We start from the raw sequence: 16,773 nt of genomic DNA on the forward strand, positions 1-16,773 counted from the left end.
AAAAGAAGAGTTTGGAACCTAAGTCCATCTTGCTGCCATGGAAACGTAAGAAAATAAAAATTTCTAAAATTTCTAAATAGCAAAAGGCACCAGTTCAGCATGTACCTGACAGACCTGCAAAGTTTGATGGAAAAATATTGAACGTTTTATGAGTTATGCTCCGGAAACGAACCCTACCCTCACAGAACCTAAGTCCATCTTGTTGCCAAGGAAACGTAAAAAATAAAAATTTCTAAAATTTCTAAATAGCAAAAGGCACCAGTTCAGCATGTACCTGACAGACCTGCAAAGTTTGATGAAAAAATATTGAACGATTTATGAGTTATGCTCCAGAAACGAACTCTACCCTCACAGAACCTAAGTCCATCTTGTTGCCAAGGAAACGTAAAAAATAAAAATTTCTAAAATTTCTAAATAGCAAAAGGCACCAGTTCAGCATGTACCTGACAGACCTGCAAAGTTTGATGAAAAAATATTGAACGGTTTCTGAGTTATGCTCCTGAAACGAAACGTGACGGACAGAGCCCGTTTCTATATCCCCTGCCAACTTTGTTGGGCGGGGGATAATAAACCAGAAGTTGTTATCCATAAAGTTGTACGTTTTCTAAGATCAGCTACAAAATACTGAAGTCATTGAAGTAACCTTGTTATTCAACTCCTGCCAACAGCTTCATGGTAATCTGCCGTCTGTGAAACAACCATGTACCAGGCACACAGTAAGCTCATCTTCACAGTGTGTCCATTCCAAGACACAATCTTAGTGCTATAATAATCTCCAACAACTCCTGTATTTTAACATACACAATGACCAAAGTGGCAGTGCTATGATGGGGACAGAGTGCTGGTTCCTATCCTTATTAATTGCAAGGCTCATAGATACTTTGATATTGCAGTTGTATTAAACATGAAAAAAGAAAGTCATGTTTCATCCGGCAAGATCTAGACCCAGCAAAGCCTGCTTTTTGGAGATATATTTTTTGTTCCATCTACTGGTAATCACTTTACCGGCTGATGGGATATTTGTGGTACTGGGGAATTTTGCTGTTGTGCTCCAAGACAGTATTGTGTAGAGAACAAATTTAAGAAGCTACAGTTGTTAAAACTATAAGACTCCCGCACCTTGATATAACAATACAGTCCTGTCATGAGAAGTCCATCTATGCCATAACATTACTATGGTAGGTCAGGAATTACCAGCATCTTAGGCTACGTATAAAGCCTGGAGCCTGGAGCCTGCAGCCTGCAGCTTGGCGCCACGGCAGATCAACAGTGATTGATATGGAGGTGGAAGGTTTGATATGATCAATGTACACAACAGTATTTACAAATTGTATGAAAATCAGAAAAGCCATAGAAACAAAACATTATCTCATGTCTAATAAAGAATGCCATTTTTATAGCAACCAGCATATATCACCTTTTAGATTTATGTTATATTGTGCATCAGTTTAGTGTTTGTGGGATGTAAAAAAATAGAAAATGATTATTCCATTTGTAACATATACATACATATTCCAAGAAACAAAGAAACAAGTTTGATCTAACGCTGAGACAAGAGGATCTGTTTTGATTCAATAGATTCAACATCTCCTACTGCTCTTAGTTCCCTTCAGTGATTGAAGATGGGACTACAACAGGGGAGATAACTCTACTTCACACATAAGCCCAGAGAAAAGTTCTCTGAAACATATTTTTTAAAAGCATTTATGAGGTTTATGGTTGTTGTAACTCATTGACCAAAAATGATTGTGGCTAGTTAAGTCCCTTTGATCATTATCAAGCTTAATTTCAAACAGTCTGTTAAACTAGATTGAACCACCTCTGTTAGAATGGCTTAGACATCCTTCTTGGTTATATACATAGGATATATTTTGCTGCAAAAATCAAGATTTAATGATCAAATGAATTCTGATACTAAACATAAACCCTTAGTGATACGAGACAGTTTATCCATTTACCCACAGGGAATTACTGATGAGGACAGGATACACACGAGGCTCAGCTTCAGTACCCAGTGTATGTCCAGCTGCACAGAGCCAGGCTTATATGTCCAGCACCCTGACAGCTCAGGGCCCACATGCACAAAGCAATCTTAGCGCTAAGATGATCATAACTCCCAGACGTTTACATATGCTTAAGATAATCTTAATGCTAAGATGGCTTTGTGCGAGTGGGCCCTGCCCGGAGGACCGGAATTTCAATAGACACAGTATTGTAATGCTGCACCAGTGAAACAATGAGGTGAAGAAAGACTTTAAAGTGTTCCCATCTTACACCACTGTAAACTGTTAAAAAAACTGAACTTCAACGGTAATAATATCTTCAGCCTCTCAGAGAAGGAAAAGTCTATCTTCTAACAGCTTTGTGACATCTGTACCTAACCTTCACGATGTAATAAACAAGGTGTGTCAAAATGAAGGCCTGAGGTTTATCGTGTCATACAAAATAAACAGAAGATGTAAAAAACTGCTGCAAATGGAAGCAAGCGCCTCTGCTGTATCGGGTGACATTCTTGGAATTATGCACAGATATATTATAGTCAACAATAATGTATCACAGGAAACTAGCTCATGTCATCTTCGTTATCTAAATCTGCTCTTGTTAGGCCAATTAGGGACTCCTTATCACTTGAAGGTAATTTGTTGTAATTATAATAGGACCAGCATAGGCGCTGGTTGGTTTTGGCGTATATGAACCCAGCAACAGCAAGTATGAGTACAATCAAGCCTGCACATATAGACACTAGTACCACCACAACACTACGTATTGAGTCAGGCATCCAGATGTTGAGTGACGACCGCTGTCCTTTCAGGCGGTGGTCTCCCTTGTCAACACACTTCTCTTTCCACAATACCTTCCCAGCCACACAGGCAGTGCACTTGTTGGAGAGATCGGAACATTTCTCGCACATCCTGGAGCACCTCAGACATTGACCATTATCTGCAGGGAAAATAAGACATTGTACATAAACAAGAGTTAATGAAAGTCCTTGTGTAACTTCATCAGATCCCAGATGTCTTTCTGATATTTCATTTAAATCAGTTTGAGCCGTACTGAAACAATTTTACCTCACCAGTGAGTCTTTAAGACTAAGACCATTTTTTATCTCATACAAATACCATGCATGCACCAGAAAAAAAAGACACTCTTTCATATCCACACACAACCTTACTCATGAATGTATGGTCAGTCACTTATGAATGTATGTCCTGACACACCCTCACTTATGCATGTATGTCCAGACACACCCTCACTTATGAATGTCTGTCCAGACACACCCTCACTCAAGCATGGATGTCCTGACACGTCCTCACTTATGCATGTATGTCCAGACACACCCTCACTTATGAATGTCTGTCCAGACACACCCTCACTTATGAATGTCTGTCCAGACACACCCTCACTTATGAATGTATGTCCTGACACACCCTCACTTATGCATGTATGTCCAGACACACCCTCACTTGTGCATGTATGTCCAGACACACCCTCACTTATGAATGTCTGTCCAGACACACCCTCACTCAAGCATGGATGTCCTGACAGGTCCTCACTTATGCATGTATGTCCAGACACACCCTCACTTATGAATGTCTGTCCAGACACACCCTCACTTATGAATGTATGTCCAGACACGTCCTCACTTATGAATGTCTGTCCAGACACACCCTCACTTATGCATGTATGTCCTGACACACCCTCACTTATGCATGTATGTCCAGACACACCCTCACTTATGAATGTCTGTCAAGGACACACCCTCACTTATGCATGTATGTCCCGACAAACCCTCACTTATGAATGTCTGTCCTGACACACCCTCACTTATGCATGTATGTCCCGAGACACCCTCACTTATGAATGTCTGTCCAGACACACCCTCACTTGTGAATGTCTGTCCAGACACACCCTCACTTATGCATGTATGTCCAGACACACCCTCACTTATGCATGTATGTCCCGACACACCCTCACTTATGCATGTATGTCCAGACACACCCTCACTTATGCATGTATGTCCTGACACGTCCTCACTTATGCATGTATGTCCAGACACACCCTCACTTATGAATGTATGTCCAGACACACCCTCACTTATGCATGTATGTCCAGACACACCCTCACTTATGCATGTATGTCCAGACACACCCTCACTTATGAATGTATGTCCAGACACACCCTCACTTATGAATGTATGGTCAGACACACCCTCACTTATGCATGTATGTCCCGACAAACCCTCACTTATGCATGTATGTCCCGACAAACCCTCACTTATGCATGTATGTCCCGACAAACCCTCACTTATGCATGTATGTCCCGACAAACCCTCACTTATGCATGTATGTCCACACACACCCACACTTATGCATGTATGTCCACACACACCCACACTTATGAATGTATGTCCACACACACCCACACTTATGCATGTAAAAAACACTCTTTCATATCCACACACAACCTCACTCATGAATGTATGGTCAGAGTCACTCATGAATGTATGTCCACACACACCCACACTTATGCATGTATGTCCACACACACCCTCACTTATGCATGTATGTCCACACACACCCACACTTATGCATGTATGTCCACACACACCCACACTTATGAATGTATGTCCACACACACCCACACTTATGAATGTATGTCCACACACACCCACACTTATGCATGTATGTCCACACACACCCACACTTATGCATGTATGTCCACACACACCCACACTTATGCATGTATGTCCACACACACCCACACTTATGCATGTATGTCCACACACACCCACACTTATGCATGTATGTCCACACACACCCACACTTATGAATGTATGTCCACACACACCCACACTTATGAATGTATGTCCACACACACCCACACTTATGAATGTATGTCCACACACACCCACACTTATGCATGTATGTCCACACACACCCACACTTATGCATGTATGTCCACACACACCCACACGTATGCATGTATGTCCACACACACCCTCACTTATGAATGTATGTCCACACACACCCACACTTATGCATGTATGTCCACACACACCCACACTTATGCATGTATGTCCACACACACCCACACTTATGCATGTATGTCCACACACACCCACACTTATGCATGTATGTCCACACACACCCACACTTATGCATGTATGTCCACACACACCCACACTTATGAATGTATGTCCACACACACCCACACTTATGAATGTATGTCCACACACACCCACACTTATGAATGTATGTCCACACACACCCACACTTATGCATGTATGTCCACACACACCCACACTTATGCATGTATGTCCACACACACCCACACGTATGCATGTATGTCCACACACACCCTCACTTATGCATGTATGTCCACACACACCCACACTTATGAATGTATGTCCACACACACCCACACTTATGAATGTATGTCCACACACACCCACACTTATGAATGTATGTCCACACACACCCACACTTATGCATGTATGTCCACACACACCCACACTTATGCATGTATGTCCACACACACCCACACTTATGCATGTATGTCCACACACACCCACACTTATGCATGTATGTCCACACACACCCACACTTATGCATGTATGTCCACACACACCCACACTTATGAATGTATGTCCACACACACCCACACTTATGAATGTATGTCCACACACACCCACACTTATGCATGTATGTCCACACACACCCACACTTATGAATGTATGTCCACACACACCCACACTTATGAATGTATGTCCACACACACCAACACTTATGAATGTATGTCCACACACACCCACACTTATGAATGTATGTCCACACACACCAACACTTATGCATGTATGTCCACACACACCCACACTTATGAATGTATGTCCACACACACCAACACTTATGAATGTATGTCCACACACACACACACTTATGAATGTATGTCCACACACACCAACACTTATGAATGTAAGCCTGTAAATATACACACAGGCTCACACATGTATGCCCAGACACACACCCACACACACATACACATCAGGCATGTAATACCCCAAACATGGTTATTTGAATAAACTCACTTTTATAGAAGCCGTCAAAGCATTCTTCAACACACACATGCTCCTTTGAAGTGATCAAGAGATAGTGGCCATCACGACACTTGATGCAATCCGACAAGAGTGGTCCTTGGCAGGTACTGCATGACTGATGACAGCTTTGACACATCTTCAGTTCCTTGTAGAAGCCGACTGGTGGACACTCTTGTACACACTCGCTGCAAGGACAATCAACCAGCTCAGCTTAACACAGCATAGACAATCATCTCAGCTTAACACAGCACAGACAGCCAACTCAGCCTAACACAGCATAGACAACCAGCTCAGCTTAACACAGCACAGACAACCAGCCCAGCTTAACACAGCATAGACAACCAGCTCAGCTTAACACAGCACAGACAACCAGCCCAGCTTAACACAGCATAGACAACCAGCTCAGCTAAACACAGCATAGACAACCAGCTCAGCTTAACACAGCATAGACAACCAGCTCAGCTTAACACAGCAAAGACAACCAGCTCAGCTTAACACAGCATAGACAACCAACTCAGCTTAACACAGCATAGACAACCAGCTCAGCTTAACACAGCATAGACAACCAGCTCAGCTTAACACAGCAAAGACAACCAGCTCAGCCTAACACAGCATAGACAACCAACTCAGCTTAACACAGCATAGACAACCAGCTCAGCTTAACACAGCATAGACAACCAGCGCAGCTTAACACAGCATAGACAACCAGCTCAGCTTAACACAGCATAGACAACCAGCTCAGCTTAACACAGCATAGACAACCAGCTCAGCTTAACACAGCATAGACAACCAGCTCAGCCTAACACAGCATAGACAACCAGCTCAGCTTAACACAGCATAAACAACCAGCTCAGCTTAACACAGCATAGACATCCAGCTCAGCTTAACACAGCATAGACAACCTGGTCAGTAAAAACAGCATGAACAACCACACCATTGCATCACAGCATAGACAACCATGCCAGTATACCACAGTAGAGACAACAAGCTCAGTATATATCAGCATAAACAACCACACTAGTGTCTCACAACATAGACAACCACTCCAGTGTACCACAGCATAGACAACCATGCCAGTGTACCACAGCATAGACAACCAGCTTGGCTTTATGCCATGCCAGCACATTCAGTAACAACAAATAAGACCATTCACCTTCTCTACTTCAGATTTCTGCTGAAATGCACCTTTCATCTTAATTTCGCATAAATCCTTCAATAACTGTGTCACAAAGATCAGTCAGCAGCAACGAGAGCCTGAAGACAGGGTGAACAGCAAGTTGGACTGGAATGGACTTACCCTGTGGAGCTGACCCTGAAGTTAGCACACTGCACGCACTGTGCGGGACTGGGGCCAGTGCAGTTGTTGGCGCACTGCTGGTCACACTCATACTGCAGGACAAACACAGAACATACAGCATCATTAGTAAGACATGAAATAGCTGATTTCATAGGACAGGTGGTAATGATTGCATGACAACAGTGCCATAACTTCTAGACATGAACATAACTTCAAATCTGCTGACACCTCATATGTAGAAGCCTACTTAGGGACCAGTTCAACAGTTTGATGTCAGATGAAAAACTTAATTTCTTGAGACATCTCCCCCACCCCACCAAACAAGAGTCATCAGAAAGATGACATATCCCCCCGTCAGCTGTCTGTAAAGTAACAACAAGTAAATGTGCAATTCTGTATGTAATATAAGTCAAGAGTTGAATGTTCTTTAAGAAGCATACATTGTTTACCAACAAAAAATACACCATGGTCGCATCCATATGAAATGGAAAGTAAAACGTGTGTTTCTGTGGTTTTTTTTAATGCAAACAAATGACAAATTACAAGAAACAAGCGTATAGTCAACGAAGTCATCTATATCCCCCACCCATTTTAACACGTTATTGTCCCAAACCAGGTAAATGACCCAACATTTCTCTTATCCCGTGTCAAAAGAGCTGCATTGGAAATTCTAAAATAAACATTTCTAAAACTCCTTAATATCAAATGGCACCTGTTCAGTATGTACTTTATATATGGACATGCAATGTTTGGCAAGGAAATATTTAACAATTTATTTGTTATACTCCATAAGTGAACCCACCTTATATGAAAACTTAAATCCAACTTGTTGCCATGGAAACGTAAAAAATAAAAAAATAAAAATTTCTAAATAGCAAAAGGCACCAGTTCAGTATGTGCCTGGTAGACATGCAAAGTTTTGTAAGAAAGTATTTAACGTTTTTTGAGTTATGCTCCGGAAACGAACACCACCCTTATAGAACCTAAGTCCAACTTGTTACCATGGAAACATAAAAAATAAAAATTTCTAAAATTCTAAATAGCAAAAGGCACAACTTCAGTATGTGACTGATAGATATGCCAAGTGTCGATCAAATACACTGAATTATTTTCGAGTTCTGCCCCGGAAAAGGAAATGATTACGGACGGACAGACGGACAGACAGACTGGCTGATTGCTATATCCCCCCGCATTATATGTCGGGGGAAAAAACCCCAACAAATCCTGAAAATGTTGAACTTAGTGGCCTCTTTTGTCACGCATTCTCATGTTTTGTCCATTTTTGGGGGGTCAAATGAATTGTGTTGATAATCATTTGTAGTTTTTTTATAGATCTTATATGTCATCATATATTACGCACTACACTAGATGGTCTATGTCGGCGACGATAAAACCCTAGGAAAGGCTGGATGTTTTTTAAAGACAAATCCTAACAGCATATAAATGAAAATAGGACCTCACAGGTGGAGACACCATCTGCCCTCTCTTACCGGTGTGGTGGGTCCAGTGCCTGGGGCCTGAGTGGACACTTTGTCTGATGCTGGAGTGGATGGTGCTGGTGTGGATGTAGCAGGCTCCTGAGAACCCTCGGGGAGAAGGTGGACGGGATCTGATGCCGTACCATGCAGGATCAGAGACCACTGCTGTAAAGTGCCTGTGTACAACAGAAGGAGAGTACAGCTAGACTGTAATCAGCAACAGTTCTAAGTCTGCTGCCATGGCAATCACCATGATGAGTACCTCACAGCTCAGTGGCCACAGTGCCAACACCTTCATCTTAATCCACCCCCTGTTTAAGATGGGTACTGAGTTTCCCACAGATACTACAACTGACTAAAACTTGTAGAATTTTCCTATTCAGAATATTCTATAAGTAATACGTTACCACTGTTATACCGAGGCTGTTGTCTCCCACAACTGCTCTTATAGCGAAATCTACCACAGCGATTCAATTACCTCATGCAGCACGTGCGTAGCCACCTGAGCTGCCATGTGACACCCTTCACTCTTGTCTCTTGTGAGAGCAAGTGCTTGGGGGACAGTCGGGCGGGCATCAGCCAAGTGGTAACGTATTACTTATAGAATATTCCGAATAGGAAAATTCTACAAATTACATTAAGTAATATGCTACCACTGTTATACCGAGGCTGATTACCACAGTAGGCGGTGGGGAGCGCTACAACCCAAACCTGACTGCTCGTTGTTCCTTTTCCGACCATCGGAAGTAAACAAGGCGGAAGCACACGATGCACATGCTCCCAGCTTGGCGTTACCCTATAGGAATACCAAAGCACTGTCAAGCGCATACCGCAAGGCTCAATCGTCTTTGCCAAATGATTGGTGACTCCAAACGGCCTCACTGGATAGGTATTTCATCGCCGCAGCGGATGAGAACACAGTACCCGTGTGAGCTGAATCTTAGATCAGGTTAAACAGTCGAGAAGAGGGAAATTAATTTCATCCAGACTGTATATCCCAAAGCAAGCCTACTTAAAGTATGCGATAGGCGCGTGACCTAATTCCAGTATTTGTAAGCATGCATTACAAGGTTGGAACACATGACGGACAATTAAATAAATAATTGTCAAAAATACAAATAAGGACAAAACACACAAAATGCCGCCTCACCTGTGTTGTGAGAGCGCTGGTTTGCGGGACCCCCCACTCCTATTACCCACGGCGGTGGGAACATTGGAGTCGACCCAGATTGACCACCGTGCAAAGGTCTGAAGCCTGAGGATTTCGGAACTGCGCTAGGCACACCCCTTAGATGATCGCTTGCGCTGCGATCAGCGGCCCAAGACGGTGCACACCTTCCACGTCTTCATCAGCAACCTTTCTGAGGTAATGATTGGCAAATACCGAGTCAGAACGCCAGTAACAACCTCTCAATATTCTGTGAACAGAGATATTAGAGTGTAGGGCAAATGTTGTCGCTAGCGCACGGATCTCGTGCGGGTTTGACCCCGCAACCGGTACCCCCCGTGACCGGTATGCCAGATTGATGACAGAACGAAGCCATAACGAAATCGAGTTGCGAGTTATGTCATCAGTCCGATTAGGGTTACACGATATGAACAGACGGTCGCGCCCTTGTCTACGTTCATTCGAGGCCTAACCGGACACAGTGATCTGTCCTCGGTATCAGCAGGATGTAAAATTTCATTGAGTGATCTTACAGTGAATTCTCTCTCCGTTTGGCCAAATTTCTGATTCTTAGCGACGAAGCCCATGAGCAGGCCCAGGCGGACCGCTCCTTCGTCGCCCCTATCGAATCGAACCTTGGTGACATCGAGTGCGTGTATTTCCGACACTCCTGCCGCCGTGGCAAAGGAGAGGAGAAATGCTGTTTTCCAAGTCACATGCCGGAACTAAGCACTACTCAAGGGTTCGCCCGGAGCCTTCGTAAGTGATTGCAACACTAAGGAGAGATCCCAGGCCGGTGCCCGAAGGCGGCCCTTTTTAAGATCTTGCTGCTTGAAACCCTTGATAATACCCCGAATCACCGGCTCTTTTGAGAGACTTGTAGCCATAGCAACGCCCCGTACCGTAGCAACGGATGAGACATAGTTTGCAATGGAACCCCCGGAGAGTTTCTGTTTCATAAGTGAGACATGAAACGAGCAATATCCAGCACAGATACCTTATCTGGCGAATGAATGTGATGTTTACAACACCACTTCGTGAAAATAGCCCAGCGTGCATTATACACCTTCTGGGTAGAATCACGATGCATACTAACGTATGCCCGAGACGCCCGACGAGAGAAACCTTTTCTCCTCAGTCGCTCGGTGACAACATCCACGCGTGCAGATTGAACTGCCCTGCGTTCGGTGCAGTCTTGGGCTGATACAAGTAGCCCTAACAGCTGTTCCCAAAAGTGAACAGTCTGTTGCACCGCGAAGACTTTGGCAATCATCGCCTGAATCATGTGCCACCGATCTTGGGGGACAAAGAGGCGATGGGTCACCGTGTCGAACCGACCTCCGATGAACTTCAAGTTCTGCGAGGGGGTTAACTCGCTCTTGGGGAGATTGACAATCCACCCCAATTGCTCAAAGAGCTGAAGTGCGAAATCGAGGTGGCTTGACAGGGTGTCCGTCATTCGATTGACCACTAGCGAGTCGTCCAGGTACGCGAAGTACCTGATACCCCTCTTGTGGAGGAACCCCACAAGGGGGCTGGTTAACCGGGTGAACAGCCAGGGAGCGGACGATAGGTTGAATGGGAGTGCTACCCATTCGCCGGCCTTGAAAGACGAACCTGAGATACCTATGATGGTCCGAATGAATCAGAACATGCAGATAAGCATCCTTCAGGTCGATCGATGCGAGCCAGTCGGCGGCCATGATCAGTGCTTTCAGGTCCGCCAAGGTCAACATTCCGAACTTGGGCGGTTTGTGTAGGTAAAACTCGTTGAAAGATTTCAGGTTGTGAATCATTCTGAGTTCGGCACTGTCCTTCTTGGGAACGAGAAATATCCTGGAGTAAAACCCTGGTGTTATTTCTGGTAGGGCTAACTCCCGTACCGCCCTCTTCTCCACCAACCTGCCAATGGCATCGGCAAGGATGGGAAGATCGGCTTCCGAATAGAAACCTTCCAACGGGGTGGCGGTGAGCGGCGGATCCGCCTTGAGATCTAGCCGATAGCCGTACCGGATCATGTTGACCACCCAGGGGTCGTCGAACACTTGTTCCCAATTCTCCCAGTAAGTCTGGAGTCTGGCTCCTACCGGGGAAGGAAAGGGAGGCCTGACAGGCTGCGGCAGGCGTAACTGTCCAGGGTCGAGTGTCTCGGGTTCGCCTACGGGCCAACCTAAGTTGACGCTGTCGGCATACGAACCCCTCCAGTGAGAGTCACCTGGAGGAGCCCTTGCCGTCCTTAGACGGTTTCGGCTGCCCCCAGTGTCCCTTCTTCCCGCAAAAGGGCGGCAGATTGCCCTTACCGGCGTCCTCGGGGCGGGGCTCCCTCCCGGAGGAAGAAGGACCCGACCCCTTGGACCTACCGGCCGCAGCATCATGGCACCCGGCACCTAGGCGTTGATGCAAGGACCCAACAAGATCCAGCTTGTGCCGAGAGGCCTCAGCAGACACAGCAGCCTGTTGTTCTTTGAGAACGCCAGGGATCTTGTTATTAAACAGGGTCCGTGCAGACCAAGGCTGCGAAAGGAGGCGGCAAGGTACGCTTGCGGTCTGAGGAAGTGGCACGTGCCAGAAAGAAAGGCCGAAGCCCCGGCGACGTACTCAAGCAAAGCATTTAAACCGATTTAACAGTTGTAAATGCGCTGGTTTTGGTCCGTGGGAGAACCTTCGACCAGACTGGCCGCTGCTGCCAAGTAGGTATCCCCGTGCGACATAGCGAGCATGGAGCGCCTAGCGAGGGTGTCTAACTGCTGCAAGGTAGCCTGGTGGGGCACGAACACCCAAACGCTCGACGTGGGCCTCCGCGGTCATGCACCGGGAATGAAACCTTTCTCCATGACGGCGGTGCAAAGGGAGTCCCCGACCGGAGGCTGCTGCAAAAGCTTTCTCCAGGGAAGGCCTAATACCGCGCAACAAGGTTGAAGCGGGGAAAGCCTTGTCGGACGACTCCTCGTAGACCTCAGCGGAACCCACGGAGCCGTGGATTCCACGCGGTACTGGCAAGGGCTTGGGCATGTCCTCAAAGAGTTCATAAAGCATGGCCACCCAGTCCTTAACCGATAGCGGACCCAACGGTTCGGGGGAAGGACCGGTGACCCCGTCGGGAGCCCCCCCGTCGCACCGAAAGACCCCACGTCCGAACCGAAAGGCCACCGAAGAGGCCGGGGACAGAACAGCCAGCGGCCTATCTTGGTATAAGGACGCCAGCTTGGAGTCAACGCGGTAACGGAGTCCCCGGTCAGCCCAAGGGCCGCCGGGGGATCTGCTGCAGACGTGGAAGTGGTACCCGCAAGGGGACCCCGACCGGACGAGCCGGCCACCTCAGGGATGGAGACAGACTGCACGTAGAGCCTGTAGCGCTCGAACGCCTCAGGCCCGAGACCGTTGCACAGGGCGCACCGGGTGTCCCCGCAAGGAACCCTGCACCGCGGGCAACGACCGTGGGAATCACGGGCCGATAGAAATTTGCGGCACAGCGCGCAACGCCTGGTTGCGGGAGTGGAGGGGGTGGAGCACGGTGAAGTGTCCATGTCAGACATTGTTTAAGCTATAAACAAAGAACAAAACATGGTTACAACACAAGCGCCACAAATATTCACAACGAACATTTTCACAAGAAAATAAACGAGTAATGCGAAAATATAGAACATACACATATTTTAGCGTGAGAGAAATAGGTGATGTAAAAAAAACCAAACATACTTTAACAGGGGAACGTAAGACGCAACGTGCAGACAAAACACCCCCTAAGTATATAGAGAAAAGGGCGGGAATTTTTTTTCCTTTTGGCGGGAAAAATATTTCCAAGCATAGTTAAAGCAAACGCCCTCAATAGATACAGTTTATATGCTTTTAATAAACAGTAATAAATATCACCAAAGGATGAAGAAACAGGAACGCTTCCGAGCAGTCTTTGAACGTCTTGCTGAGACAAGAGTGAAGGGTATCACATGGCAGCTCAGGTGGCTACGCACGTGCTGCATGAGGTAATTGAATCTCTGTGGTAGATTTCGCTATAAGGGCAGTTGTGGGAGACAACAGCCTCGGTATAACAGTGGTAACGTATTAATTAATGTAATTAAAATATCAACTGTTGTCCATTACTGGATCTTAACATAATCTGTAAATATCAAAAGATCAGTAAAGAAATTACTAACTGGTAACATACATGAAAAATCACAACTTTCACATTTACAGATATTTATCACAATCAATCCAAGTAAACTGAAATGGATCTACATACATATGAATTACTTCAATGAGAGAGGTAAAACATTTTGTTTGTTATCACAATGATAAAGTGAATTAATTGAGATCGAGACAGTAGGTGACGAGAGCTTACACACAAAGCAGAAGCAAACTAGAATTGGTGAAAGTCTTCTGGCTACAACTTACCTTCACTAGACTCACAGAAAGAACATCAAAACAATACACTAGCACAAAGCAGAAAGAAGCAAGCAAAAAATAAATATATACCAGTCAACTTTAGAAACAAATGTTAAGAAAATATTTACAAATACATCTAATCTCTATCAAAACTTGAGTAGTAGTAGTATATCAAGTTTTGCCTGTATGTACATCAGTCATGTCTCACCTGTCTGGTCTTACCTGTCTGTATGTCTCACCTGTATGTACATATCTCAGGTCTCACCTGTCTGGTCTTAACTGTCTGTACATCAGTCATGTCTCACTTGTCTGTACATCAGTCATGTCCCACCTGTCTATACATCAGTCATGTCTCACCTGTGTGTTGTTCAGTAATGTCTCATCTGTCTGTATATCAGTCATGTCTCACCTGTCTATACATCAGTCATGTCTCACCTGTGTGTTGTTCAGTAATGTCTCATCTGTCTGTATATCAGTCATGTCTCACCTGTCTATACATCAGTCATGTCTCACCTGTCTGTACATCAGTCATGTCTCACCTGTCTGTACATCAGTCATGTCTCACCTGTCTGTACATCAGTCATGTCTCACCTGTCTGTACATCAGTCATGTCCCACCTGTCTGTACATCAGTCATGTCCCACCTGTCTGTACATCAGTCATGTCTCACCTGTCTGTACATCAGTCATGTCTCACCTGTCTGTACATCAGTCATGTCCCACCTGTCTGTACATCAGTCATGTCCCACCTGTCTGTACATCAGTCATGTCTCACCTGTCTGTACATCAGTCATGTCCCACCTGTCTGTACATCAGTCATGTCTCACCTGTCTGTACATCAGTCATGTCCCACCTGTCTGTACATCAGTCATGTCCCACCTGTCTGTACATCAGTCATGTCCCACCTGTCTGTACATCAGTCATGTCTCACCTGTCTATACATCAGTCATGTCTCACCTGTGTGTACATCAGTCATGTCTCACCTGTCTGTACATCAGTCATGTCTCACCTGTCTGTACATCAGTCATGTCCCACCTGTCTGTACATCAGTCATGTCTCACCTGTCTGTACATCAGTCATGTCCCACCTGTCTGTACATCAGTCATGTCTCACCTGTGTGTTGTTCAGTTATGTCTCATCTGTCTGTACATCAGTCACGTCTCACTTGTCTGTACATCAGTCATGTCTCACCTGTCTGTACATCAGTCATGTCTCACCTGTGTGTACATCTCTCAGGTCTCACCTGTCTGGTCTTAACTGTCTGTACATCAGTCATGTCTCACTTGTCTGTACATCAGTCATGTCTCACCTGTCTGTACATCAGTCATGTCTCACCTGTGTGTTGTTCAGTTATGTCTCATCTGTCTGTACATCAGTCACGTCTCACTTGTCTGTACATCAGTCATGTCTCACCTGTCTGTACATCAGTCATGTCTCACCTGTGTGTACATCTCTCAGGTCTCACCTGTCTGGTCTTAACTGTCTGTACATCAGTCATGTCTCACTTGTCTGTACATCAGTCATGTCTCACCTGTCTATACATCAGTCATGTCTCACCTGTGTGTTGTTCACTTATGTCTCATCTGTCTGTACATCAGTCACGTCTCACTTGTCTGTACATCAGTCATGTCTCACCTGTCTGTACATCAGTCACGTCGCACTTGTCTGTACGTTAGTCATGTGTGGAAAATGATTGAGTAGGTTTAGATATATCATGGATCTGAACAAAAAGCAGTACAGTTATGTGTTTTTAAAATGTCCATGTGCTTAACCCAACAGTAGATGATTTTACGAGTGTTTCTATCACTTTTAGCAGTCAAGACATATCATCCAGCAACCCTGTCCCGTTTTTTATTGTAAGTATAACATACAATACATATACCACACACACTACATACAAAACATTCACCACAAGACTCAAAACTTAATGGCTCTTCATTCAACTGGTATCTGACAGCTGTGACTGCTGTTGACTGCCATTAAGAATATTAGGCCTAAAATATTATGTGTTCCAATATCACATATTAATAAAATATCAAAAGTGACATTAATCTATAAGCATAGTATTTGCAATAGCATTTTTCAAAAAGATTCAGCAGAATATAGGGTAAATATTTAACACTATTTATACATATACATAGGGGTAGGGGATGGGGGTCAGAGGGAATAAGGGGAGGGTCACCAAAGGAGGTTCATAAAAACTAATAAACATATTTGGGGAGGGTCATAAAAAGAAGGCCATTTAATAATAACACATGAAGTGCTTTTGTATTTTGTATTTTCAGGGAGTGTGGAAAAAAATGTACAAGGAGATGGGGAGGGACATCCCAAAATATGACAAGCATTAGATCAGGG

The 16,773-nt window shown here is 44.9% G+C and overlaps 2 protein-coding genes across 2 annotated transcripts in view; both read right to left on the reverse strand.

The window, feature by feature from the left end:
- Positions 1–987: 987 nt before the first annotated feature.
- The window catches only part of LOC124112581 (proprotein convertase subtilisin/kexin type 5-like), a 73,249-nt gene continuing 57,463 nt past the window's right edge, over positions 988–16,773 (reverse strand). Inside the window, exons 13-16 of the mRNA XM_046472748.2 lie at positions 8,882–9,045; positions 7,392–7,483; positions 6,086–6,279; positions 988–2,940 (exon numbers count right to left, since the gene is read on the reverse strand). Coding sequence (XP_046328704.2) covers positions 2,564–2,940; positions 6,086–6,279; positions 7,392–7,483; positions 8,882–9,045 — 827 coding nt within the window. The 3' untranslated portion in view covers positions 988–2,563. The remainder of the gene's footprint in view (positions 2,941–6,085; positions 6,280–7,391; positions 7,484–8,881; positions 9,046–16,773) is intronic.
- On the reverse strand, positions 11,358–15,263 carry LOC124112582. The gene is made up of 2 exons (XM_048399163.1): positions 15,246–15,263; positions 11,358–14,855 (listed from the first exon to the last, which is right to left on the reverse strand). The coding sequence occupies exon 2, from the start codon at positions 12,410–12,412 to the stop codon at positions 11,447–11,449; it is 966 nt and encodes a 321-aa protein (XP_048255120.1). The 5' UTR covers positions 12,413–14,855; positions 15,246–15,263; the 3' UTR covers positions 11,358–11,446.

The sequence above is a fragment of the Haliotis rufescens genome, unplaced genomic scaffold (assembly GCF_023055435.1).
Source record: "Haliotis rufescens isolate VD_foot unplaced genomic scaffold, xgHalRufe1.0.p SCAF_1, whole genome shotgun sequence".
Classification (NCBI taxonomy): Eukaryota; Metazoa; Mollusca; class Gastropoda; order Lepetellida; family Haliotidae; genus Haliotis; species Haliotis rufescens.

Coding starts and splice junctions, on each gene's coding strand:
- LOC124112582 (XM_048399163.1), bottom strand. CDS start 12,412: ATGATGCTGCGGCCGGTAGGTCCAAGGGGTCGGGTCCTTCTTCCTCCG.